Source organism: Rhinolophus ferrumequinum, chromosome 18 (assembly GCF_004115265.2).
Source record: "Rhinolophus ferrumequinum isolate MPI-CBG mRhiFer1 chromosome 18, mRhiFer1_v1.p, whole genome shotgun sequence".
NCBI classification, from domain to species: Eukaryota; Metazoa; Chordata; class Mammalia; order Chiroptera; family Rhinolophidae; genus Rhinolophus; species Rhinolophus ferrumequinum.
Genome location: NC_046301.1, coordinates 48,033,114 through 48,059,364, shown reverse-complemented (window position 1 = coordinate 48,059,364; position 26,251 = coordinate 48,033,114). Strand labels below are relative to the sequence as shown.

At 52.7% G+C, this 26,251-nt stretch overlaps 2 protein-coding genes across 10 annotated transcripts; one reads left to right on the top strand and one right to left on the bottom strand.

Annotated features, from left to right (window-relative positions):
- The first annotated feature begins 1,730 nt into the window (after positions 1–1,730).
- On the top strand, positions 1,731–6,303 carry NANOS3 (nanos C2HC-type zinc finger 3). Its single transcript, XM_033133400.1, has 2 exons — positions 1,731–3,356; positions 5,269–6,303. The coding sequence occupies exons 1-2, from the start codon at positions 2,897–2,899 to the stop codon at positions 5,334–5,336; spliced, it is 528 nt and encodes a 175-aa protein (XP_032989291.1). The 5' UTR covers positions 1,731–2,896; the 3' UTR covers positions 5,337–6,303.
- Positions 6,304–7,279: 976 nt separating this feature from the next.
- BRME1 (break repair meiotic recombinase recruitment factor 1) lies at positions 7,280–26,216 on the bottom strand. Of its 9 annotated transcripts, none has more exons than XR_004425616.1 (10): positions 26,101–26,216; positions 25,634–25,815; positions 25,136–25,187; positions 21,543–21,717; positions 18,609–18,690; positions 18,268–18,372; positions 13,634–14,899; positions 8,327–8,419; positions 7,635–7,988; positions 7,280–7,601 (listed from the first exon to the last, which is right to left on the bottom strand). XR_004425616.1 is itself a non-coding variant. In XM_033134717.1 (9 exons), the coding sequence occupies exons 2-9, from the start codon at positions 25,164–25,166 to the stop codon at positions 7,838–7,840; spliced, it is 1,992 nt and encodes a 663-aa protein (XP_032990608.1). In that variant the 5' UTR covers positions 25,167–25,187; positions 25,752–26,092; the 3' UTR covers positions 7,709–7,837. The 9 variants fall into 9 exon arrangements, 1 of the variants encoding a protein (XP_032990608.1); XR_004425615.1 differs by having other exon boundaries at positions 25,752–25,815; XR_004425617.1 differs by having other exon boundaries at positions 25,634–25,751; positions 26,101–26,154.
- Between the last annotated feature and the right edge of the window lie 35 nt (positions 26,217–26,251).

Genomic DNA, 26,251 nt, shown 5'->3' with positions numbered 1-26,251 from the left:
GGGGGCGGGCTTTATGGGGGTTGAGTTTGTGGGTGGGCTCCAAGGGAGTCTATAAGGGTGGGTTTTAGAGGGTGGGTCCTAGGGACGATTTGTGGGTGGGCTTTAAGAATGCGGGTCTTGGGGAGGGGCCAGGGTCGGTGGTTTTCGAGGGGCGGGTCTCCCGGAGCAGACTTGGGTGGTGTCTCAGGGGCAGGGCTTGGAGGGGGCTTTGCTGGCTCAAGCCCCCTCTGCCAGGGGAGTTCTGGGGTTCATTCAATCTTAGCACACACTTGGGGTCCTTGATCCGCCTTAGGGTTACGCCAAGGGGTTCTTTAGGGCTCCATATTCCCCTGAGTGAAATGGGAGGGGACTGGAAATTTTGTGTGTGTGTGTTACACCATTTTTAAATTAATTTCAGGTGGGACTGAAAATTTGAAAGACTCTCCCCAGGCCGTCCTCGTGGTCCCTAGACCCAGGTGGAGGGCGGCCTCCCCTAAGACTGCGCGTGGGGACACCCGAGGGGCCGGGAGCCCAACTCTTCGCGGCCCCTGGAGGGCGGGACTGGGGGCTTGTTTTACCGGGAGGAAATGGGGGGCGGGCAACATCTTGCCACGGTCGGAGTCAGAGCAGCGATTTGACTGCTGCCTATTTTGAGGTACGAGGGTGAACGACCTTGCACCTTCACATTACCAAGAGCCTGAGTTCAGATGCCTTGAGAACTTGCAGGAGGATTGCGGTCACCCCTCTTGTCCTTTTGTTTCTCCCTTGACCAGTGGGCAAGTGGACCTGCAGGTGGCAGGTGGGTCTGGTGGTGGGGGGGGGGGGCACTGCAGGCCCTGCATTTGCAAAATGGAGACACTGATGACTCCCAGGGGTTGTTGTGATTCATAAAGGATCCTGGGGCCAGGGAACTTGGTGAAGCTCACAGAAGGTATACATTGTATTTAAATGACTTGTTTATCTCTGTTGCATCGGAGCCAGTGGCCTAAGAGCTGTGCCCCTGGCCTCAGTCTCTTAAACTGACAAATGGGTGTCACCTGCACTTTCCAGGGCCATTTGAAGGTGATTTGAGTAAATGCATGAAGGGACCCCAACACCCAGTACAAGATCAATGTAGGCTACATAAATATCTACTGTTACTATTATTTATACTAATCTAGTGCTTTTGCAGGTCCTGGAGCAGACAGTTGCACCTACTAACTGTTTGCTGACTTAATGACTCCATAGATCCCTCCCTCACCTCTCCAGTTACCTGCCTCCCACCCTCCACTTTGGGACCCATCCCCACCCCAAGAAGTTGCCAAGGGCTTGGGGGAACATTCAACCTGTCGGTGAGTTTGGGCAGCTCAGGCAAACCATCGACCGTTGAGTGGACCCTGAGGCCTGGAACTGCCATCCACCCAGCGCAACCCCCACCTTCCAAATCTTGGTGGGTGGGGCCAGTCCGACCTGTAGGCCACAGCGAAGGTCACAATCAACATTCATTGTTGTCGGTGGGTTGTGAGGACGGAGGCCAGACCCACCGAGGGATGAATGTCACTGTGGCTGGGCCGCACACAGCCTGAGGGGATTGGGCTGAGGAACAAGATCCATCATGGATTTTCCCCCAAATTGCTCAGCTTGTACCTTGCCCTGACCCTGGCCTCTCACCCCTTGGGGAGGGCTGGTGTCTGGGATCCTGATGGAAGCTGGATTTGGGGAAGACACCCTGGCGGGGGGGGGGGGGGGGGGGGGACTGGGCAGCTGCAAAACCTTTCTGAAAGGGAGTGGTGAGCCCTGCTTGCAGAGGGCTCAATGAATCTTTCTTTCTTGCAGTAACGAATGGGGTGGGTAGGCAGCGTAGCCACTCTTCTGTGTGTCTAAGTCTTGGGCCCAGCTTTTTCACTCTCCTTGCCCGGTGCCTGCAGACCCCTGCTTTACCCTCAATTTCCCTCCCTCGGTGCCAACTGCATGTCTGTGCGCCACATGTGTGATTCCTGGGCGCGTTTTACCTTCTGAGACTAAGCTGAGGTTTTATTTGAGGGAGGGGGGATCACGGTGCTGGTGAATGCTGGGGGTTCCCCATTAGATCAACCTGTACCTCTGCTCTCCCCCACCTCCCCATCTCACACTCTCTCCACCTGAGAGCCAGCACAGGCTGCCTTGCTAGCACCTAGCCTTGGGAGCTCCTAGACTTGGGTGACTGGATGGGAGAGGCAGGCTGTTTTGTTAAGTTTTTGTGAATAAACCTTTGGGCAGGTGGCTTCACACCTCAGTTTGTTCATCCATTAAATGGGGTTCCACTGAGACAATGGGTGTGAAAGAGCTTTGGAGGCCAAAGCTGAGGGCCTTGGTCCTTGTACCTCCATCCCCCTTCTAGAGACAGCTTTTTTCAGCAGGAAAAAATCAGCAGCTTTTTTCCCTCCCCAAAAGGCCCAGGGGCACCGGCCCCTCCCCCAGCCCAGGGAAAGGAAGAAAGCAGTTACTAGTTACCAGTTACAGCAATGTTTGTCTTGGGGGCAGGCTTCCAACACCCCACACCCCCAAAACCCTGTGGGGCAAGGTGGCAGGCCTTCTCTAAGGAAGAGTGGGGGTAGCCCTTCCAGTGCCCTCTGGGTAGGGTGTGTAGCTCCAAAATGTGGGTACCCCCTGCAGACTATGTTCTGTCACACACACACCCTTGCCCCCACTCAGAGATGCATCTCCTTGGCAGGTGCATTTACAGGGAGCGGCAGCAAGCCCTCCTGTGACAATAAGGAATCTCCCACAGCCTGTTCCTCCCCTTTCACACCCCCTTGGAGGTATAAGGAGGGAACTGACAGCCCAGACTCCTAGGCTCCAGAGTGGGGCAGGGAGGGGCAGGGAGGAAGGAGAGAAGGACTAACTGGGAGCAGGCAGGGTTTCTTCTCTCTCTGCCCTTGGCACATGTTACCCAGCCATGGGGACCTTTGACCCGTGGACAGATTACCTGGGTTTGGCACGTTTGGTGGGGGCTTTGCGTGGGGAAGAAGAGCCTGAGACCAGGCTGGATCCCCAGCCAGAACCAGCACCAGGACCAGAGGATCAGAGGTCCAGCCAAGAATCCTCACCAGCTCCTGAACGCCTGTGCTCTTTCTGCAAACACAACGGCGAGTCCCGAGCCATCTACCAGTCTCACGTGCTCAAGGACGAGGAAGGCCGAGTGTTGTGCCCCATCCTTCGAGACTACGTGTGCCCTCAGTGTGGTGCCACTCGTGATCGCGCCCACACCCGCCGCTTCTGCCCGCTCACCGGCCAAGGCTACACCTCTGTCTACAGCTATACCACCCGCAACTCCGCTGGCAAGAGGCTGGCCCGGCCTGACAAGGCGAGGACACAGGACTCCAGTCACCACCGAGGAGCAGGAGGAACCAGTGCAGGTGGCTGGGGAAATCGGCTGTGGAGGGAGGGGTTCTGCCTCTATGAAGTGGGATTAGCCCCAGTACCCACCTCAGAGGGCTGGGGGGAGAGAATCTATGTAGAAACCTTAGGACAGTATTCTAGAAGTGTTGCCCAATGTGGGTAAACTGGGGCTTGAGTTTGGTGCGTGGCCTTGGGCAAGGGCCTCTCCCTCTCTGAAAGGCCGTCCTTTCCCAGGCACAGGTTATGTGGCAGGGAGGCCATGGGGACTAGCAATAGGATCTGCAGACAGGTACAGCAATGACTTGGACTGTTTGGCACCGAGGAGCTGTGTGGCCTGAGAGAAGTTGCTCAGACTCTCTGAACTCTAGCTTCCTCATTTCTTCACTCGTTTGCCCAATAATTTGTGTGCCCATTCTGTGCCAAGCACTGGACTGGGCCAGCAGTGGGCAAGGTAAATGGGAGAGCAGCAGTTAAAACACAGGGTGATAGGTGCTGAATGGGGGAGTCTAGAGGAAGCACCTGATCCAGACGAGGGGGTCCAGGAGGGCTTCCTGGAGGAAGTGACTTTTGGAAGCCTAAGTCAGTTTGGTGGAGTACTAGAAGTGTGGCCCAGGCATTGGGGCTTATTCAAGAACTTAGGGACGGAGTGTCTATGCTTGTATGGTGGAGGGGGAGGTGTCAGAGATTTGGGGACAGGCCAAGGCTCTATAGGTCCTTGCAGGTCACGTTAAAGAGTTTGAACTTGGGCACTAGGGAGCCATGGAAGGGATAAGACCAGGTTTGTGTGCAAAGAGTGTGTTGGACCAGGCCTAGGCAGCTGGCTGTGGGGACGGATTTGAGGATTTTGGAAGAGCCTGATTTTCGGGTAGAGGTGTCCAAGGCAGGCAGGAGGGAATGTCAGGTTGGGAGGGGGAGCCCTACAAGTTTGTTGTGTGAGGAGGAGCCCAGGACGGCATTTAGACCTGCAGCTTAGGAGAGAGCTGCAACTGGAGCCCCCCTGAGGTCTGAAACTTGCTCTCACCTGCACGGCCCACCATGTGGGGTTACCCTGATCTGGCTCATAAAAATGTGGATTTCAATTCTGCAGGTCTGGGTAGGTCCTGAACACCTGCATTTCTAACTGGCTCCCTATGAGGCCGCCATGCTGCCAGGCCACGGACCATGCAGTCTTTGAGTAGCTTGGGCTTCAATGGGAGCAGTTACCATTATAGATGTGAAAGACCTCAGCTCCTCTGGGGTTTTAAAGGACAAATCCCTTTTAGTGACTTTACGGGAAGTCAGCCAACAGAGGAGGTGGGTATGATGGGGAGGTGTCGCTGCCCATTTGGGTGCCAAGGGTGGGTACTGCTTCCCCCATTAGATTGTGAGCTCCTTGGGAGAGGTGACCCTGTAGGAGGACTCCGCCCCTCCTCGGCAGTCGCAAAGTGAACGTTTGTTAAAAGAGTGAAAGACGGCCTGCCGGAGCAGATACTAGTATCCCTGGGAAGTTCTGAGAGGTCCAACTTGGAGATGCGGGAAGCTGAGGGGACACAGAGATGATGGTTACAGAATCCTCATTTTTAATTCGGAAGGAGCAGGAAATCTCACCTCCCAGGCTGTGGAGTGAAGGGTGAGGGAGCCCTCCCTTGGCAATGAAGGGCTGCATGGTGCAGGTCTCCCTAAGTCTGGATGTCACAAATCCCGGCTCCCGGGAGCTCTGCAGCCACGAGGGGGCAGCACGGGCAGTCCCCAGTGGGTTTCTGCGTTGTGCCGGGCTCCCTCCCGGAGCCACCCTCGTTTAGGAATGAGATTGGGATGCTGTTCCAGAAGCAGCCTCCAGATGGAGCCAGAGCTCGGCAGCTCTGCAGGTTGAGCTGGTACTTCGGGAACCTGGACTCATCACCTAATACTGTTTTTTTCCTGCCTCCCTCCTCTGCTTTTAAAATCCAGGTTCCAAAGGTGCGGGGAAGTCGTCTGGACCTTCACCCTCTTCCTGCTGTCCCTCCACTTCCACTTAGGAAGCAGTTGCAGGGAGGACGGGGATGCTGCCTTCTCCCAGGCCTGGGGACCCTGACTCAACGAAGGCTGGATTTTGGGGAAGACGCACCTGGCAAGGACCTGCCCCCGGACACTCCCCCAAGCCTGGGGCTGGAGTGAGGGAGCAGCGCCTGGGAGCACAGCCGATAGAGCCGTGTGGTGGTCCTTGGACACCCCTGCCCACCCTCCCCAGCTCTGGGCACCTAGTCAGCACTCAATAAATCTACGAATGGATCAGCGTCAGACGAGGCTGGTCTTGGGTCACGGTAGCAGGAACATCTCCGGAGGGGCTGGGGCACCTCTTTTCTCTCCTGTGTCAGCCACACTTGTTACTCTGACCCCCACTTTCTTGACTGTTGTTCCCCACGGGGGCACTGGGGTGAACTGAGATAAGGGAGTGGGTACCACAGGGCAACTGTGGGACTCTGCGGGGTCACTGCCCCTTTCCAGGTACTTCTGGGCTGCACACTCTGCTGCTGGGTTAGCACAGTAGGCCCTTTCTTTGACGCTTGATGTCCTCAAATGCCCAGCCGCTCCACACGTAGTAACATGCCAAATAGGTGGGATCCCCCATGCTGGGGGTGGAGCCCTGATCTGAGGGGGAAAGTGGAGAGACAATTACACCACAATGTCCCAGCAACCTGGGGCCTTGGAGTCACATGCCAGGAACTTCAGAGCAAGGGAAGGACTTCTGGGGGTGGGGGCAAGGAATGGGGCTGTGTCCTGTGGGGTCCTGTGAAAGCAGTTGGGTCTGTTTGGGCAGGAGTGGGAAGGAGATGGAGATCCCTCCCCACCTCGGGATCGGGATCCAGTTCTCCTGGGAGGCTGCGCTCAGAGGAGCCCCCACCCATCTGCCCCCTTTGCTGCCAGAGCTTGTTTCCTTGGCCTCCAGGGGGCAGTAGGTGTCTATCCCTATTCCTCCCCCAAACCCAGAGCTGGCCTCTGCCCCCAGCCCACACAGGCTCTCAGTGTTGGGTAGTGGCAGGATTTGGACTTTGCAGGTCCCCTTTGCCCTTGAACTGGGACCTGAGGTCACCAAGGAGGGGAGCCTGGGATGGGAGCCTGTCCTTGTAGACAGCCTGCTGCCTAGGCTTGGAGGGGAGATAGGAGCAGAACGACACAGAGGAGGGCTTCTTAGCAGCCCCATGGGTCTTCAAACTGAGCTGGGGACACGACATCCCAGCAACCGCCAGATGTTTCAAACTGCTAATGGCATAAGCGAGAGCTGCCAGCACTCAACCGAGGGAGCCGGACTAACTGGCATGCCCTGATAGCGTCAAGGAAGGAAAGGCAGTGGGGGACCCGGACCCGACTCGCTCTTCTCCCGCATGGGGTCTCTCTGGGTATAAGAAGGCAGTAGGAGGGGTGCCCTGCCATGGCCATAGGAGTCTGGGTGCTGGGGGGGGCACAGACAGAACAAGTAATAAAGGGGCAGGTCCAGTCCATATGGCGGTGACCAATTTGACAGAAGCATTGTTTTCTGGGAAATGGATCTGACGGCAGTGGCTGGGGCTGCTTGTGATGCTGCCATGGGGGCAATGGTCAGGCCTGCGGGGATGAGCTGTGCAGCGCCCGCCCTCGTACCAGGACTGCCTCCTCCCAGGCTGAGACCTCGAAGCAGCATGTCTCACAGAGGACAGGTGAGGCCACTGAGCACTGAAAGCAAACTCTCCAGGTGGACGTCTTGTGGTCTCACTGACCCAGAGATGGGGTGTGCAGCCCCATGGGCACACACAGCAGCTGCTCCTGAGGAATCCGACCCACTTGGGAACTTGCAGGGACCCCCTGATTTGTGTCCCAGCAGTAGCTCCTGGCCTTCCCAGGGAGGATACGAAGTAAAAGGGGAAAGAGGCGATTAGAGAGGTTTGTGGGCAGAACGTCAAGGGATATGAACACTCCAAACCCTGAAACAGCAGGTCCTGGGGCTTCACTAGAGAATCATTTAATGGTCTTCCCAGAAGAGATAAAATGGAAATCTGGAGAAAGACAAACATACAAGCAACAAAGGGAGCCCTTTTCTCCTCCAGGAAAGAAATTCTGAACCTGCCATAACCACATTTAAAGGAGCCAAAATTTGCAAACCCAGATAAATATCTGGGCGGCTCTGGGCCCTGCTTTTGGGGCTCCAGCCCGCCTCCTCCAGGTTCCCTCCCCATACAGACTCCAGAGGGAGGATGTAGACTCAGAGGGGCCGCCAGAGTTTCCCAGGGGAAGCTGACTTCCAGGTTGGCTGAAGGGCAGTTTCCCTTCAGCCACACACACTCACAGGCATATGCAGCAGGGCCCACTAGGACCTGCTGGAGCATCTTGGGGGTAACAAAATACCAGGGGAAGCATCAGGGATTGTAGGCTTTTCAGGGTCTACTGAGGGACTGTTGCCAGCTGTTCGGCAGGAACATCGGGCACCTCTGGGGGCCAGGGCTCCAAGGAAATACGCACATCCATGGGAGGGGTAGGTCCCCAGCTCCCTGTTTAGAAGCATCTACAAGCCCTTCCAGGATGGTTCCCCATGAGGGACAGTCCCGGCCCCCTTTGATGTGTGGGGCAGGGGGGCTTTCACCACAGGTTTGGCCTTCCAGTAGTTGAGGCGCTTGAAGGCTTCCAGGTCCCGGTGAGTGGTCATGATCAGGCGGCTGCGCAGAAACAGCACTGAGTGAGCCAGAGCAGGATGCACCTCACACTACTGGTCACACACTCATGCACACTCGTCACACACACTCACAGGCATATGCAGACACACATGCACAGTAAGAAGCAGCCTGTTACAGAGGAGGCTGTGACCGTCCCAGCCCCTCCTCAGAACCTAACCATTCTGCAAAGGATGGGGAAGCCCCTTGCTGGGTGGCCTGGGCCCCTGGGGGTCATCCTTTTTGCTGCCCCGTTGGTTTCCCCCCACCCCCATCCCCCTGGGCCCCATGCCTGCTGTGTGTCCTGTGTTCCCTGTGGATCCGCGCCGCGCTCCAGCCCTTACTTCAGGTTGGAGAGCTCGATGACGAGACCGCGAACAGTGTCTGTTGCATCCTCCATCCTGGGAGCTTCGCAGGGTTTGAGCCCTTCGTAGGCGCTGGCGAGAATGGAAGACGAGAGGCCCGACCTCAGCACACAGCTGTGCCAAACACCATCCTGGGGGCTTTCGCTGGGGCCTTGAGCTGCCTGCTTTTTCAGATACTCAGCCACCACGGGCAAAGGCTCTGACGGCCAACCCAGTTGGCTCTTCTGCCAAAAGCACACCCAGAATCCAGCCACCTCTCCCCACTGCAGCTGCCCTCAGGTGGACTGTTGCCACAGGCTCCCCGGCTCCCCAGCTCTTGCCCCTCAGCTTGTCTCCCATGTAGCCTGGGGGTGTGTGAAAATGGAAAACTGGCCCACTGCACCCTCTGCCAGGTACCCAGATGCCATCCCCTCCCTTTTGTCCCTCTTCCCTGCTCCAGACATACTTAATTCCTTGCCTTCCCCTAAGCACTTCTTAGGGCTCTGGAATGTTCTTTCCCAAATGTCTCCTCCTTTGGGGGCTTAGGAGGAATGGGATTTCCCTGATCACTGAGTTAAAATTGTAACCCCCTTCCCAGTCTTTTTCTCCCTAACACTGGGCCATCTACTTAATTTGCTTGTCTCTCTCAGCCCGCCTGCTCCACCCGACACACACTAGATCAAAGCTCCATGTTTTGTCCTGTCCCACAGTGCCCAGGGCAGTTCCTGGAAGAGCTGGAACTGGATGGTGTTAACATCTCTGAGAGGGGTGGCTGTGCTGCAGCACCCCGCTGTCTAATGTGTGCGGCCTGCGAGTGCTGGCAGAGGGTGGCCCCCCTGGCCTCCCACCAACAGCTCTCCCCAAAGCCTACCACACCCAGGCCTGGCAGCACCTCCTGGGCTGTCACTACAGAATCTCTGGTTCTGTTCTACCTGCCTCGGTCACCCCGAGGTGGCTGGCTGGCTCAGGCCTTAGCCTCTCTAGTGTCTCTCACTCAACCATGGGTCACCAACCCCAGGACCTGCCCTGGGCGCTTCCAGATTCCATGTGGGGTTGCATCGGCCCAGTGAGGCCATCAGAGATTGAGACACGAATCTCCCTCCTCTTTGCTCAAACCATAGTGGGACCCCTTTGACTAAACTGCCTCTGGTTCCCGTGCAGGGTGTGTACGTGCGTGTGTGCGTGTGTGCGTGTGTGTGTGTGTACAAGTGGTACATCGGGTACTAGTGACAGAGTACAAGGGCAGGAGGCAAAAACGCTCCACCTTCTACCTCAAGGAGCGGGATGAAGAGAAGGAAGAGAGAAACTGGCCAAGGGCTGCACCCCTAGTCCCTCCTCCACACTTGTCAGACAGAAACAGAAACTTGGCCATAAATAATTGACAAGCTGCCGCCTCTGCAGAAGCCGGTTCAAGTACGAGGTAACAGGAGAGGACGGTGCTCATCCCCGGCGGGGCTGGGAGAAAGGACAGAAGGTGACGGAATGTGACAGTCTGGGGCGAGGGGAAAGAACCCCCCCCCCCACACACACACACACACACACACGGGGTGGGTGGAGGGGCAGTGCACTGGTGGCCTGCCTAGGAGCACAGAGCCGTTAGGAAGTGAGGAGACAGGATGCATCAGAGAGCCTGGAGGGCCCACTGTGTGTCAGAACTGGGACCGCCCAAGATGGTCTTGGCTAATGGTACTTAGCCCTGTCAGGGTCGCCTCCCCCTCTGAGGAGATTCAGGGAAAGCTCTGAACACTCTCTCCAGAAAAACGCACATACTACATTCAAACAAACCATGGAACTAGGTGGGGGGCACCACCCAGGGCTCTTGGGGAGATAGGCTGGTTTGGGTGCAAATGGCTGGTCACCAGTTCTCCACCTGTGTGGAGCCAGGGACGCATGCAGTTGGAAAGACGGGGCTCAGCTCCCTTACTGGATTGGGGAGCTGGGGCTCCCTCATCACCCTCAATGGCAAAATGGGAGCTGATAGGAGTGGGGGGAGGGAGAGCATGGGGGCTCCAGTGCCAGAAAAGCCGTGCTACCCCCCCGGCCCCCAGGAACAAAGGGAGGCCTTGCACTGACGCAAGGGTCCCTGGGAGCCTCCCACCCAGCCTACCTGGGCTGGGCCTTGGTAAGGTGGCTTCCATCGGCGAGTGGACGGGTGCCAGCCCAGCAAGGACCCAGGCCACTCCCTGCAGGAAACAACTGGAAAGAGAGCACAGGTATAAACAGTCTAGCTGGGCGAGCCCTGCACAGGGAATGAAAAGTCATGCAGGGGACATCTCACATCCCCTTGGCCACACTGGCAACACCAAAGCGGGCACTCCTGCAGAGGAGAAGTGACACCCAGACCTGCGTTACCAGCCGGGGCTGCTTGTGCCTTCTCCCCTCAGCAAAAGTGCTGACAGGGCAACCCTGGGCCTGACCCTGGGGTCCTCCCCTGGGCCTGCACCTTCTGACAGACTGATCTGTGTCTGGAGGTGGCTCTGTCCGTACTTCTCTGTCCCTGACAACTATGCTACAGCACTGTTTCCCGCTTGTCTTACAGCGTCCAGAAGGGTAGAGAAGACCCCTAGTGGTGGCCACTGCAGCAAGGTGGGCATCTGGTGTCAAGGAGAAGAGGTTGGCCAGATAAGCCATGCATTTTATGTCAGAAAATGATTTTGAAAATATATTGCAAGGGAAAAATTCATAATTAATAGGGGAGCGAGCCAGATAACCCCGAGGAGCTTAAGTTTCTAAATGTCAACGGTGGTTTAATTTTTGTGGAAAATGTCAAGCTCAATCATGGAGGTGATACACTCGTACATCTCTGAAAGAGGCAAAAAGGCTGAGGTGGGGCAGCCTGCCCAAGGCCTCTTCTAAGGAGACCAAAGTCCTGGGGTGGGGAACCTGTTCTAGGGACGCCCTTTCCAAATGGAGCCCCTCTTCCCTGATGGGCACGGGGGGAGGGGGGAAGGGTTGAGCTGCACTTGCAAAGGCGTCTCTGAATCCAAAGGAACAGACATGAAGAGATGCCGGTAGCCCAGCGGCTCTCACCTGGGGATGACTCTGCCCCCAGGAGACACCTCACAATGTCTTGGTTGTCACACTGGGGGAGGGGTGGAGCCCAGGGATGCTGCTCCACGCCCTACGTGCGCAGGACCACCCCACCACAGAGAACGAACGACCTGGCCCTAGATGCCAGCAGTGCCAGCTGGGACACCTGCTGTAAACAACGCAGCGTCTCCTAGCATCTGGCTATTTCATGGAGGCGACTCTGACTTAAAACACAATTCGATGTCATATATTCACCCAACTCACCCCACTGTTCCTGGCCATGAGGACTATCCTCCCTCCCACCAGGGTTGTGTAAATGTCACCACAGATGTGGTCCTCACACTGAATATGCCAGGGCCACTGCTGTAGGCCTGAGGGACCCACAATCAGCTTTTGAAATGATGCTCCTTCAGCACTGTACAGAGGCTCTACTGGCTCAGGGCGTGTCACACCCCAAGGGAGCTGTTATGAGAAAACACCGCACTTTCCCGTGAGGGGACCTGGGTTTGAAACCAGTCTGTCACTGCTGTGGAACCTGAGTCTCCGAGGGGCCTCCTCCAAAGCCGTGCTCACGGCTGTGGCTGGTGAGGTGGAGGGCCCGTTGGCGGGAGGTAGCACTGCTGCTCTCCATCCATCTGCGCTCTGTTCCCAAGGGTCCCTGACCACACGGCCTTCCTGCCAAGTACCATCCAGAACCTTCCCTTGGGAACCTGCTTGCGCCTGGTTGCCCTGACTTGTTCGGGAACGCCCAGTGTCGAAATCAAACATGCCTGGGCATCGGCCGCCTGGTCAAGGCAGTACCTACTTCTCTGGGGGCCTCTCAGGTCTGACCACGGGCTGTCTGTCCAGGGACCCCACACTGCAGACTCCTCGTTTTCCAAGCACACAGTCACTGGCAGCCTGTCTGGCAACCTGTCTGGAAACGGCTCACTCCTTTGCATGCTGGATGCCACCAAATGTCTCTACTGCTTCACCAGCCTTCTCCCTTAGCCACTGCCCCATAGACCAGGGATTGGGGGTAACATAGACGGCATTTCTTTCCAAGCGAAGGGTTTGCAGTTTTCAAGAAACAAGGCTCCAATTCTCCAATGTCAGCTGTTGCCAGCACCTGAACGCCTACCTATCCAGGTGACGGTGTTCAAACTCTGGGCCTAAACTGCACTGTGACCTACTTTCCATGATCTTGCTTGTCTGGTGATCACGAAACTGGTGGCATGAGGAGCCACCGCCCACACGTGGCAGGGAGGGCCAGGTCTGCAATCACCTCATAGGCGAGCACTGTGGAGGGCCAAAAACGGGAAGGCGGTGCAGGGGACACCCACGTTCGCTCAACCCAGCCACATTCCCCTCCACGCTCGGAACAGACGGCTTTTCTTCAACTGGGCACCAGATGAACTTCTGTGCTTGTTTTGGGGCTGTGTCGCATGAAGACTCTGAAGTGCCAAAATGGTAGGGTATAAGTGCTGCCTCAATGCTTCTCTGGGAGAGGCAGGCAGGAACAGTGGCCTGGAAAACCTCACGGGGGCAGGGACCACACCTGACGTGCTCACGCCTGGCACAGAGCAGGCTCTCCATAAGCATTCATTGAATGAACTTTTAAAAAATCATCTCAACAGGGATGGCTGAAGAAACGGGGGCCAACACTGGTAAAGGGAGTTGGGCACCACATTCCGGGACAGGACGGCTGAGGCACAGTCGTAGAATCAGGCCGACCTGGACGCAGACCCAGCCTCCTCCCCTCCGGTTGTGTCACTTCAGGCAGGTGCTCAACCTTTTTCAGCCTCTCTGCTGAACCCAGTGTGTGGAAAGAGAACCGCCTACCTCCCAGGGCACCTCTGCCAGCACTTAGCCCAGGCTCAGGTGTGCCACCAGCCAGGGATGTGGCGCCTGCCCCGGGAGCGGGGCTGACGCAAGGCTGCCACCGGCCCTGACAGGTCAATGCCTCAGTCGGCAGAGGCTCATTAGTCAGCTTTCCTACCACCTGTTAGGCAGGCAGATCCCGGAAGTAAGCAAAGTCCCTACAAATTCCAGCAGAGAAACAAAATTCCATGTATATGTTTGGGACAGGCCCCTCATGGAAAGGCAAGTCTTTCCTTTCCAGAAAATCACGGCCTCCACACCCACGAAAGCTGCAAGACTTGGACGCCTAGACTCACGTGCTGTATAAGACTGCCACACACTCCATCTTCCCCCCACTACTGGACAGTCTGGGAGAGGGCTTGTGGCCACTGGTGCCGGCCCTGGCATGGTCTGGCTGTAACTTGGAGAAGCTCTTACCTGCTCAAGAGGAGTTTCAATGTCGGGAGCTTCCAGGGCATCCTGTATTTGACTGTCTGGCAGGAAGTCGAGCTCCATGGCTGGGGACATCCCCCCTGCGTCCTGATCTTCAGAGTCAGGCCTGTTAGGCTGGCCTACTAGACCTTCAAGAGCGTCTGGGCTGCCCTGGGAGGCCTTGGCGTCCGGGGGAGGACTATCAACTGCTTCTCTGTGCATTGGCAGAGCAGACGCTCCAAGGGATAGACTGAGCCCCCCAAGGTCTTGTTCCTGGCTCTGGCTACCTAACTCAGCTGCCTTTTCACCTGAGGGCTGCGACGGCAAAGGCATTGCACACGAACCTCCCAGCCCTTCTTGATCCCGGCCTGGCACCTGTGTCTGAGCAACACTTGGGCCCATTTCAGAAGCTACAGGGCTGACACCTCCAGCACTTGTTGTGGGCTCTTGAATTCCATGAGCCAGAGCAGGGCCCCCTGGGACATCACCAGGGGGCTTAGCTTCCCCCCCTGCCTCCCCTCTGCCTCCTACGGTCTCCCCAGCGAAAGGCACGCCTCTGAGCAGTGCCCCGCGATGGCCTCCAGCAGGGGCCTCCCCACTGAGAGAGGCAGGCATCCTGGCGTTCACCTGCCCTCCGGGCCCAGCTGTCCCCAGAGCCCTCTGTTTTGGCTTGGTGGTGTCTGTGCTCATGTCTGTGAGGACAATGGTCATAAGGGAAGAGCGTCCTGGGCTACTATAGCTCCCTTCTGCTGCGCAGCCAGCCCTGCTGAGTGTCTGCATGAGGTGAGGGGGGCCCTGGGCCACAGATCGGGGCTCTGGGTCCCAAGTGGCCAGGATGCTGTCTCCTTCCTCCTGGTCAGCACCTGCTCCTCCGTGGGCATCTTCCTCCTGTGGGGCTCCTCCGCCTGGCTCCTTCTCTTCAGCATCACTGCTCGGTTGAAGCCCTTTCTGGCCACGAGCACCGGGAACCCCACCCCTCTCTCTGCTTCCACCGTCTGGCAAGTTGGTTCCTTGCTCCAACAGGTGGTGCTGGCTGGCCCTCTCTGAGGCCAAGGCCACTGTCTCCCGTGCTGGAGAGGCGTCGTTGGAGACCTCAGACTGAGAACCCGCCCTGCTGGACACAAGTGTTACAGGGTTGCAGACGTGCTCAGAGCAGGTGCCACCTGCCTGGGTCTGGTCTCCCGGCTCCCTGGCCTCCCGGACAGTGAGACCTGGGGACTCCTCCCAAGACTGGCTTCCTGCTGGCTGCACACTGGGCTCTGGCAATGTTTCCTGTGGAGAGAGGAAGACTCAGCCTCGGGCTTTCAACAATCAACTGCTCTAAAGATTTTTCTAGTTGTTATTGCCCCTGTACAAGTCTCAGATGCTGTGCAGACGACCGATGGGATCAGTATAGTAGTCCACCCTTACCCGCGGGGGATACATTCCCAGACCCCCAGTGAATGCCAGAAACTGTAGATAGGGCCAAACCCTATATATACAGTGGTACCTCGGTTTTCGAACGTAATCTGTTCCCGAAGACTGTTGGAGTTCTGAAATGTTCAAAGACCGAGGCAAGGTTTCCCCATAGAAAGTAAATGCAAAATGGATTAATCCGTTCCAGACCTTTAAAATCAACCCCTAAAACTGCAAATTTAGCATGAATTTTACTATCTAATGATACCATAGATCCATACAATTTACAGCATTCGTAAACCGAAATGTTCGTCAACGGAGACGTTCGAAAACCGAGATATCACTGTACTATGTTTCATTCTCCTACACATAGGGGAATGCCTTAAATTAGGCATAGTAAGACATTAACAATAAAAATAGAATTATAATATACTGTAATCAAGTTATATGCATGGCTTTGAGGCCATTAAGTAAAATAAAGGTGACCTGAACACAAGCATTACGATGCTGTGACGGTCAATCTGACAATGAAGATGGCTACTAAGTGACTCCCGGGCAGCAAGCATGCACAGCGTGGAGACACTGGACAAAGGGAGGATTCACATTCCAGGCAGGACAGTGTGAAATTTCATCACATTATTTAGAACGATGTGCAATTTAAAATTTATGAATTGTTTATTTCTGGAATTTTCTGTTTAATATTTTCAGACTATAGTTGACCATAGGTAACGGAAACCTTGGAAAGCAAAACCGTGGGTAAAGGGGAACTACTGTACCAGTATGGGACAGAGCTTTGTGCCAGGGGCTGAAGGGAGAACTGGAAGCGCAGGAATCCTTCCTTCCACCAGCTCCTCCTCCCCAGCAGGACCAGGCACATGGAGGTCAGGGATATAAAAATCAAGGGGGCCTGTGGACCATACCAGTGTCAACTGCCTGGTGCTGGCGATGGACTATCGTTACGAAAGATGTTACCACGAGGGGAAGCCAGAGGAGGGAACCCAGGGACCTCCCTATGCTGTTTTGTTTTTAAATTGTGGTATAATACACACAACATAAGATTCACCATTTGAACCATTTTTGAGTGGACAACTCAGTGGCATTAAGCACGTTCACACTGTTGTGCAGCCATCACCACCATCCATCTCCAGAGCGCTTTCGTCTTGTACAACTGAAGTTCTGTTCCCATTGAGCACTAACTCCCTGTTCTGCCCCTCCCAGCCCTGGCAACCATTATTCTACGTTGTCTCTATGATTTTTGACCACTCTAAGTTCCTCGTATAATTGGAATAATAAAATATGTGGTCTTTTGTGACTGTCTTCTTTCACTTAGAATAATGTTTTCAAGGTTCATCCATGTTGTAGCATGAATCAGTATTTCCTTCCTTTTTAAGGCTGAATAATATTCCATTTTGTTTATTCATTCATCCATCAGTGGACACCTGGGTCTATACTGTTTTTGAAACTTCTTATAAGTCTCTAATTATTTCATGATAAAAGGTTAAAAGAGAAGAAGAGAGAAATGAAAAGTCCCTAAAGGAGGTGGAAGATGACCAGAGCAGGCTCAGTGAGAGAGGCTGGTTATACCCGGGACACACAGTACCATCCTGGGCAGGATGGCAGCTTGATCCTCCACGTGCTCAGGCCTAAACCTGCAGAGTCACTGCAGCCCAGCTCTCCCACCTCTAGATGCACGTATCTGACATTTCCACCTGGCAATTTCTGGTCACCCGCAATGTGACACAACCACACAGGCTCCTGAGCAGCCCCTGAGAATCTCCCTGTCTCAACTAACAGCAACTCCATTCTTCAAGCTATTCATGCCCCAAACAACAGAACCCAACGTCCCCCTTCTTTTCACACCCGTGCCATCAGCTCTCCCTTCAAACTGGACTGCAGATAAATTCAATACCTAGGTACTAAGGTGTGCAACTCTAGGTACCTACCGACAGCAGCTGCTCCCCTCTTGCTTTTGTAGTTTCAGCGCTGGGGGACTCTCCCCCCCAGTCACCTCCCTGCACCCATCAGGGCCGCTTTTCTAGGAGAAGGTCAGAGTCTGCAGTGCAAATGTCAGACCACTGAAGGTCACAGCGTGTCCATATGGCTTCAGTGAAGCCACTGGCAACCTGTCCGCCAAGTGACACGCTGCTTTTCCTGACTGACAGTAAAACGATCACTCCCTTTTTTTAAAAATTAAACTTTTTGTGAAATCATTGTACATTCATGTGCAGTTGTGAAAAATAATGTGAAAAGATCCCTTTTGCTCCTTACCCAGTTTGCCCCAGTGGTAACATCTTACATAACAAAAGTACCGTATCACAAGCATGCTGACATCGCTAAGGTCCCCGATTTTATTCGGCTCTCCCATTCGTATGTATATTAAATTCTATATGGTTCTCACACTTGCGGAGGCTGTGGCTCCACCAACACAGTTAGGATACTGAAAAGATGCTAACACAAAGATTCCTGGCACTGCCATTTGTACCCACACTCGCCTCTATCCCATGTCGGCCATCCTGTCTCCAACCCCGGCCACTATTAGTCTACCCAACACGTCTGATTTTGTCATTTCAATAATGTTCTGTAAATGGAATCCTACAGCATGTAACCCTTTGGGATTGGCCTTTCCTACTCCCTCTAATGTCCTGGAGATCCATCCAGGTAGTTGTGTGTGTCACTAATTTGTTCCTTTTTTATTACTGGGTTGTGTTCATGGTTTGGATAGACCGTGATTTGTTCAACCATTCTTCACCTGTTGAAAGATATTAAAGGTGTTCCCAGTTGGGGGCGATTATAAACACAGCTGCTGGGCACCCCCCCACTCCCGTTTTAAGGGGTGTGTTTTGCCAGATATTGTCACCCCCAGAGCTGACGGTGGCAAGGACAAGAGAGGACACTGTAAGACTCCCCCCAAACCCAACTCACAAAAAAGCTTCTGGGAAGCCAAAAGGGTTCAAGAACGGAACATGGGCTTCCTGTCTGAGTTTTACTAACTCTCGCACCATGTGGGCAGAGGGTGCCGGACTCAAGCACTTCGGTGCAGGCACAGCTGTCCCGAGCAGCTCTCGTAGGCCCGCGAGCTGCCTGCACAGCACCTGCAGCACAGAGACACCTGTAGAGCGAGGCACTCAAAATGGGGGTGTGGAGAGGTGCAGATCTGGCCATTGCCAAAGTTAAACTCCACTGCCAAGGCTGAGCCAAGAGGCTGCACATTTATGGGGCTCAGCCTGCCGGTTTTAGGGTCTTACCAAGCCAAAGGCCCCACTTCCAAGGTCCTCTTCTCTCGTAGCTGCTTGTCTTGTCACTGTCTTCCTGGGTTTTGCAAACTGGGGGACAAACCTCCCAACTGAGTTCTGTGAACCAGATACAAGAACAAAGCAGCAATAAAGATAAGGAAGAATGAAGTCTTGAAAGAAACCAAACACCAAAACCGGTTTCTTTCCTACAGCCGCAAACATGGCCTTTGCCCTCCATCTCCAGGGCACGCTCTCACGAGCCCTTGTTGGCTCCGAGGATGAATGGAGGCAGGAACTGCAGCTCAAGGGGGCAGTGTCGTTTGCACATCGGCAAGGCTACAAAAAAGGCTCACCTGGGAAGAAGGAAAGGAAACTGACTCCCTTTCTGGTTGTCCAAGGAGCATGGAGGAAGAGCCTGTTTCCTTATCCGGGGAACTGGATGGAGAAAAACAAAACAGGAAGTTCTGGAGTTCTCCAATGTTGTCAATGTGCATAGTGGGACAGAGAAGGAAGTCCAAAGGCAAAGTAGTGCTCAGAATCTCCTGGAAAGAAGGCCCTGGAGCATCTGATGAGAGAGGGTGGGATGGAGGATGGGAGCAGTGCCCTGGGGAACATCTGACTCCAAGAAGGGTGTGGAGTCCCAAATCTAGAATCCAAGCTTCCTGTGCTGGCAGCACTTTACCCTTATAATCCCATTGGCTCCTGAAGTAAGAACAAGAATTCTCATTTGGACTGGCACTGCAGCCCCCAACTTTGCAAACTCTAAGGAAGGGAAGTTGCAGATATGCAAAAGTGTCTTAAAAAGCAGGTGTATTCGTAATTGCCAAAAGGTGGAAGCAACTGAGATGTCCTTTAGTGGGTCAGTGGATAACTAAACCATGGTATATCCAGACAATGGAATATTCAATGCTAAAAAGAAATGAGCTATCAAGCCATGAAAAGACATGGAGGAAACTTAAACATGTATTCCTAAAAGAAGTCAATCTGAAAAGGCCACATACTATATGATTCCAACTATATGACATTCTGGAAAAGGCAAACTATGGAGACAGTAAAAGATCAGTGGTGGCCAGGGGCAGGGGGAGAGATGAATAGGCTACAATTTTTAGGGCAGTGAAAATACTCTGCATGAGACAGTAGTGATGGATACGTATCATTATACATTTGTCCAAACCCACAGGATGTAAAAAACCAAGTGTGACTGCTAAGGTAAACTATGGAATTTGGGCGATTACAATCTGTCAATATAGGTTGATCTTTGGTTAAAACAAAAAAAAAAGTACCTGGTGAGTGATAATGGGGAGGCTATGTATGTGTGAAAAAAGTATGTGGGAAATTTCTGTATCTTCTACTTTATTGTAAGCCTAAAACTGCTCTTACAATTTCAATCTTTAAAAAAACACTGGTGAGGTTATGATTATATTTAAATAAATGTGGATGTGTATATTGTAAAAAAAAAAAAAAAAGACAAAAATCTGGAACCAAAATTTTATGATTTCAACTCTGGAAGTAGAACAGGATAAAACATGAAGATATGCTAATGCGTAGGCTTGAATTGTGCCAGGGGAGGTTATGGAGACAGAATAAGTCTATATACTGCTAGCACGAGTCTGTTAGAAAATTTTATTTGGGATGGGTTGTTCGAGTGGCTTCTGGGTACTGGCAAGATTTCATTTCTCAACAAAATTGTGTTAAGCTTCTCTGCTTTATGATTTTTTTCTATTATAGTCTATGCACAGGGTATTTCTTTTTTTTCTTTTTTTCAAGATTTTATTGGGGAAGGGGAACAGGACTTTATTGGGGAACAGTGTGTACTTCCAGGACTTTTTTCCAAGTCAAGTTGTTGTCCTTTCAGTCTTAGTTGTGGAGGGCACAGCTCAGCTCCAGGTCCAGTTGCTGTTGCTAGTTGCAGGGGGCGCAGCCCACCATCCCTTGCAAGAGTCGAACCGGCAACCGTGTGGTTGAGAGGATGTGCTCCAACCAACTGAGCCATCCGGGAGGCAGCTCAGTTCAAGGTGCCGCGTTCAATCTTAGTTGCAGGGGGCAGAGCCCACCATCCCTTGCGGGACTTGAGGAGTTGAACCGGCAACCTTGTGGTTGAGAGCCCACTGGCCCATGTGGTAATCGAACCGGCAGCCTTCGGAGTTAGGAGCATGGAGCTCTAACCGCCTAAGCCACCGGGCCGGCCCCACAGGGTATTTCTTAATAAAACATTTAAAAAAACAAAAACAAAATGGTGGGAACCTACTTCTGTGGCTTCTGACTGACTATTCCTAAGGACACAAGTGGCAGGTTGGATAGTGGCTATAACCCCATCAGTCCTGCTGGCCTGTCCAGGAGTGAGGAGCAGAGTGGCATTGTCATGTCTGGGAAAATGCCTTAGGTGTGACACATGGCCCCTCTCTTCACATCACACACAGAGCAGGGCTGCCTTAAGTGCTAAGACTGCCAGGACCTGAGATCAGACACATCCCCGCACCCCCTGAAAACGATTGTCAGACCACATTTTTCACTCAAAAACTTTGTCAGTCCAATCCACGACATCGTCTCTGAAGGCTGCGGGTGCAGCAACCCCCCCTTCTCCTAACTCACAATATCCCTTTCTACTCTGCTGTAGTTACAGGTGGCTCAACCCTGTGGACAGACTAAACTATTCTCCAGTTCCTTCTTTTTCCCCACCTGCTTAATTACATTCATTCCTGAAAAAAAAAAAGGGGGAACTGGGAAACCATAGCGTTTAAGAGCACAGGAGCAAGATACAGCTAGAACCGCAGCCTGCCTTGCGCCAGCTCCCTGGCCTCGGGCAAGTCATTTGCTCTCTCGAAGCCTCAGAGTCCTCATCTTTCAAATGGGGATAAAACCCTATTTCACAGTGGCGAGACTGAATGAGCTGGTCTGTGCAAGGTGTTTGCTATGAGCACGCTGCTTACCACATAATGATTCTCTTTTATGGGTTATTTCGCAGACCTACTCCTTCTTGATCAAGAAGGAATGGAAGATAAATATGGATTTGACCAACAGACAGGGCAAGCTACATTCTGTAACTAAGTGACCTTGACAAACTCAAGGTTTTCCTTGCCTGTGACTAAAATATTGACCTTTCTTGATAGAGAGTCCCAGGAGGAAAGCTTTGAGAAGCACAATCCAAAGACTCCGAGTCCCTGGGGGGGAGGCATGGCATTGGATGGGTCATGTTGGTCCCCTCCCTTTTGCATCCTGTTCACTGGGCTGCTGTGCTGTGCCCACTGTCAATGGGGAGGCTTGCTGGAATGTTCTGAGCCACCTACCTGGAGGCCGCCTGTCCTGGTTCCTCCCCACGCTGCTCTACAGAGGGAGCAGGTCCTGACCTGCCTTCTGACTCTTCAGGGTGATGCAAAGGGCACAACTCAGAACTCTGGGGGACGCCATGAGAGTCTCTGAGCCTTGGGTTCTTTGGGGGTTTCAGAGGATTGATTCCTTCTCCTGGTTTAGAGACAAAGGAAGAAACAGGGGTAGGGGATGCCAAGAGCATGCAGACAACCAAAGCCGCAGGGCCACTGCTGCAATGCGAGTAGGTTTATTCCAAGGGCAGCAAACCCCTGCTCTGACGCTTGCCTGGAGAGCGAGAGATGGGATGGAATCTCGTCCAGGTTCTATCATTTGTGTGCCTATGGAATTCAAAGGCTTTTTATCTATGGACTGGTCAATACTGAGTCCAAATCCTGAGATGGCCTGGCCTGCATCAAACCACGAGACCACCTGGCCCAGCCTACTATCTCTCTGGGGAAGTGGTGAGAGGTGTGTACTGACTTTTTTGGGTCTTAGCTCAAACATCCCTGCAGAGGGGCCATTCCCTTACTTCTCTATAGAGCATCCTCTTTCAAGCCCATGCTATTTTATTCACTTCATGGCTTTTTCGCAATGTCGATGTACTGGGTCATTTGTCTCCCCCACTACAGCCTGCTCCATGCAAGGACGGGCCTCATCCATCTATCTCACTCTCTGCTGGGGCTCAAGTGCCTAGAAGAGCATCTAGTACACTGACAGAGCTCAATAAATACTTGATAGATGGCTGAATAAATACGTGTAGATCACTTTCCGGGAAACACAGATACAACTTAATTATGTACCAACCACTCTAGTTTTCCATAACACCTGAAGAATATACATCCTGGGAAAACTGGGACCCAGTGTCATTAAGTGCTAAGGAAGTGAAGTCTCAGCTGCCACTTGGTCCCTTGTATCTGTGCAATACCTTCCCCATCACTAAGAGCAATTTAGAGCCTAAGGGTGCTTATTAACATCTATTTGTTGGACGAAGGAAACTCCCTTACATAGAAATTGCCAATAGTGGCTGGCTTGTGAGACCTCCCCAAATCTGGCCCCAACAGAATCATTTATTCAATGAATAAATAATAATGGTTGACTCGTGATTTCCATGCCAGACACTGTCCTAAGAACTTGAGTGTGTTATGATAAAACTTCGAGGTAGAGTCCTGCTGTTATGCTATCTTATAGATGATAAAGCTGAGGCATATGCAGCCCAAGGAATCCAGAATGGATTCAGATATCCACCTCCACAGTCTGAGCACTTAAGTGTACTTCAGCATTTGTTGAGCAGCTATTGTGTACCATGCTGCTGACCAGGCAGTGAGGACAAAAGACAAGCCAGATCCAAGTCTGATCTTCCTGGAGTTCCTTATACACCTTGAAAGAAACCCATTGTATAAGCACCCTCCCTTTCCTCCCAACACCACCAATGCTGAGGGTCCTCCCCAGCATTTATTCAGCTGTTTGTGTTCCACTAGACCACAGCGACTTTCCTGTAATTTCTTCTAATTCTGTCAGTTATGGTTCATGTGTGTCCATTCAGAACTTTAACTCACTGCTGTGTATTTAATTAGCTCTCTCTGTGAGAAGAATTTTTCTTTTTCCCTTCACTAGACCGTGAGGGTGTCAAGGGCAGGAACTAAGTCTGCTGCACCCTTTGCTCTTATCCTCAACCTGCCTCCCACCCCTCCCTCAGGTGCCCACCCCAGCACCGCACCCAGAGTAAGGCTCCAATGAGTTTCTTACACAAACACATTCCCACCTTGTGGTCTGCCAGAAAAGATAAAATATAGCAGCCTCGTTTATTTGGTTTCTTAAGATGCCCAAATACTAGCTTGCTTTGCTAATGGACATTTGTACCAAATAAAAAGCAAAAATATCAACAGAGGCTAAGAGCCTCCCATTTCCTTCCTGTGATCTGTCCCCACAGGACTAATTTAAGAAAAACTAAGGCAGAACCTTGTGTTCAACACCAAAGGCCAAAGACATCGGGAGGGAAAGGGCTTCTTTCACCACCTGCCAGAATCGTCTTCCTCTCTCTCCACCCCATCCAGGACACACAGAAACAGCTGTTCTGGACCAGCCCAGGGGTCTACTGAGCTGGGGAGTCCATTGCCAAGAGAGGCCCCAAATGACTTGCTGTGGGTGGGCCTGGCTGTCCCCAGCTTCCCCCTCCAAGGTCAGATAAATTCCTGTGTCTCTAAGCAGCCTGTTGCGCATCTCTGAACAAAATATTTTCAATGTGTTGATAATTTCTTTTCAGTCCCACGTTTTGGGGAAAAAATGAGGGCTACTCCTTTAGTTCATTAAGCACCAAGTAAATAAATCATTTATAAACTTTTAAGATGTTTGAGTGACCTTAGACAATAGAGACGGTAATAGAGCTATACTATGTAATACTGGGTGTTTATCTTTTCAAACGAGGAAATTCTATGTGTATATGGACAGGTAGAGATGGTCTCGATACACCATGAAGTGAAAGATGGAAGCTGCATGTCATGTGATGATTCTATTTTCCAACAAAAAACACTACATTTGTGTATACGCAGAAAAAGTTCGGAAGAAGTAGTGTACTTAAGTTCATCCTGTTTTTTCATATTGTACTGTATGATTGATCCTCATCCTGTAGCTGTGATGGACGTTATCATTGGGGGAAGCTGGGCGAAGGGGACACAGGACTCTGAACTAGTTTTGCAACTTTCTGTAAGCCCAAAATTATTTCAAAATGAAAAGTTGGTGTTTTTTTTTTTTTTTTTTTTTTTTAAGTTTGGAAGGATAATCATAACGGCAGCATATATTTGTGTACTACTACGTAGAGTCTCTTCTCAGTGCTTTACAAATACTGATCCACATGTGAGCTCTAGGACGCGGTTCTCCACCTTGGCACTACCAATATCTGGGACACTACTGACATTTGGGGTTGGATCATTCTGGGTTATGGGGGCTGTCCTGTGCATTCTATGATTTTGAGCAGATTCCTGGCCTAGACCCACTAAATACCAATACCGCCGCCCCTACACACACACTCACTGTGAAAACCAAAAAGTCTCTAGACATTGCCAAATATCCTCTGGAGGGCAAATTCCTCTCCCCACCAGGTGGAGAACCACTGGGAGGTGCTCTTATTATCCCCTATTTACAGAAGGGGGAAAGCAGGCATAGAGTAAGTCATCTGCCGTCAAAACAGTGAGCAGCAGAGCTGGGAGGAACCAGGTTTTTGGTTCCAGAACAAAGCACTTATCCACACACCAGATGGCCCTGCAGCATGTCAAGCTCCGTTCAGGGGTGGCCTCTGAGAGTGGGCCTGCATGGGGGCTACACCCTGCCACGAAGCCTGAGGGCATTCCCTCGGCTGTGTGGGACCCCACCAGAGGCTGGAGAAAGCTCCACAAAGCATTCACTTTCTACTCTATGGACTTCTCCATAATTTATAGTTTTCTTACTAGCAGGTATTAAATCATGTTTTAAAGGAGCCTGGTGTGATCATGTTAGCATTTCTGCAATAAATAAGCCCAAATTCCTCCTAAGAGCAGAAGCAACAATAAAGAGATCAACTTGAACATCCAAATACCTGAGGTCCGAAGCTTCTTCCTCTTACTCATTTTATCCCTCCCTTGAGAAATCTGAAAATGAGCAAAATACCATCATTACAAGAAGTCCCTTTCTCTGGGTAGACCCTAGTGATATTGGCTGAGGGCAGAAGACCCCCAACCCCACCTCAACCCATCTGGCTGCCTGAGGGTCAGTTGGGCCCCAAGAGGATACAGGGTGGGAATCATAGCGACCTTGGGCCATGGCTGGGTAAGAACTCAAACCTCCTCCATGCTGCAGACAGTAAAAAGGGAATTGCCCTTCTGCCCAGGATCTGAGCTGCACAGGCAGGGGTGGAGCAGGAGTGTCTTCCGTGGGAAGCGTTGGAGACCCTGGCTCTAGCCCGTAAGTTGGGGCAGCCTGTGTGAAGCTCCTCCCTCCAGGCTGGGTTTTTTGGGACCCTTCCGGTGACATCCGAGGTCTTTTGAGGGAACAATGGGGGCCCTTCAGGGTCATCTGGGGACTTTAGAGGGGTCACCTGGAGTGCTTCAAAAAGTCAGGGGGTCCTTCGGGGGATGCCGGAGGACCTTGAAAGGAAAGGAGCCACCTCAGAGCAATTCCTTCCAGCCTTGGTGGTGGGAAAAGCCCAAACCGACCTGGGACAGAGAAGTTATTGAAGTCCGTTTGTCCTTATCAGGAACTAGGCAGGTCTGCCTGGAGCTGTTAGGGGATAATTCGGTTAAATTATCTGCGTGAAATATTTTGGAGAAAATAAAAAAGTTAGCTCCTCATGGAGGCCGGGCCGCCCCAGGGTCTGGAGCTGAGGGGCTGGTAAGGCCAGAGGTCCGACCGCTGCGGTCTGGCTTCCGGTGACCAGGTCCACACTAACCCGACCCCACCACCGAAACGTGAGGACTGCCCAGACTCGGACCACCAGGTGAGGCTGCAGCTCGTAGGTGGCCGCAGAACGCAATAAACCCGACACCGCCGCCGCAGCCCTCACACCTGCGCGAGGTCTGCCTCTTTCCCGCTCACTGCGACACCCAACCGCGCGCATGCGCAATGCCAGCGTTGCGCTCACACCGGCGCACGCTCCGCCTCTTTCCCGTACGCGAGGTACCCTCCAGCGCCCTGCAGCGCCCATGCGCGCTTGCGT

Excerpts from the sequence above, each read along its gene's own strand:
- NANOS3 (XM_033133400.1), top strand. The coding sequence starts at position 2,897 with ATGGGGACCTTTGACCCGTGGACAGATTACCTGGGTTTGGCACGTTTG. Across the intron at positions 3,357-5,268 it reads AGCAGGAGGAACCAGTGCAG|GTTCCAAAGGTGCGGGGAAG; the intron begins GTGGCTGGGGAA and ends TTTAAAATCCAG.
- BRME1 (XM_033134717.1), bottom strand. The coding sequence starts at position 25,166 with ATGAGTAAGAGGAAGAAGCTTCGGACCTCAG. Across the intron at positions 21,718-25,135 it reads GAAGAAGCTTCGGACCTCAG|GAGAAGGAATCAATCCTCTG; the intron begins GTATTTGGATGT and ends TCTCTAAACCAG. Across the intron at positions 10,523-13,633 it reads TTGAAACTCCTCTTGAGCAG|TTGTTTCCTGCAGGGAGTGG; the intron begins GTAAGAGCTTCT and ends CTCTCTTTCCAG.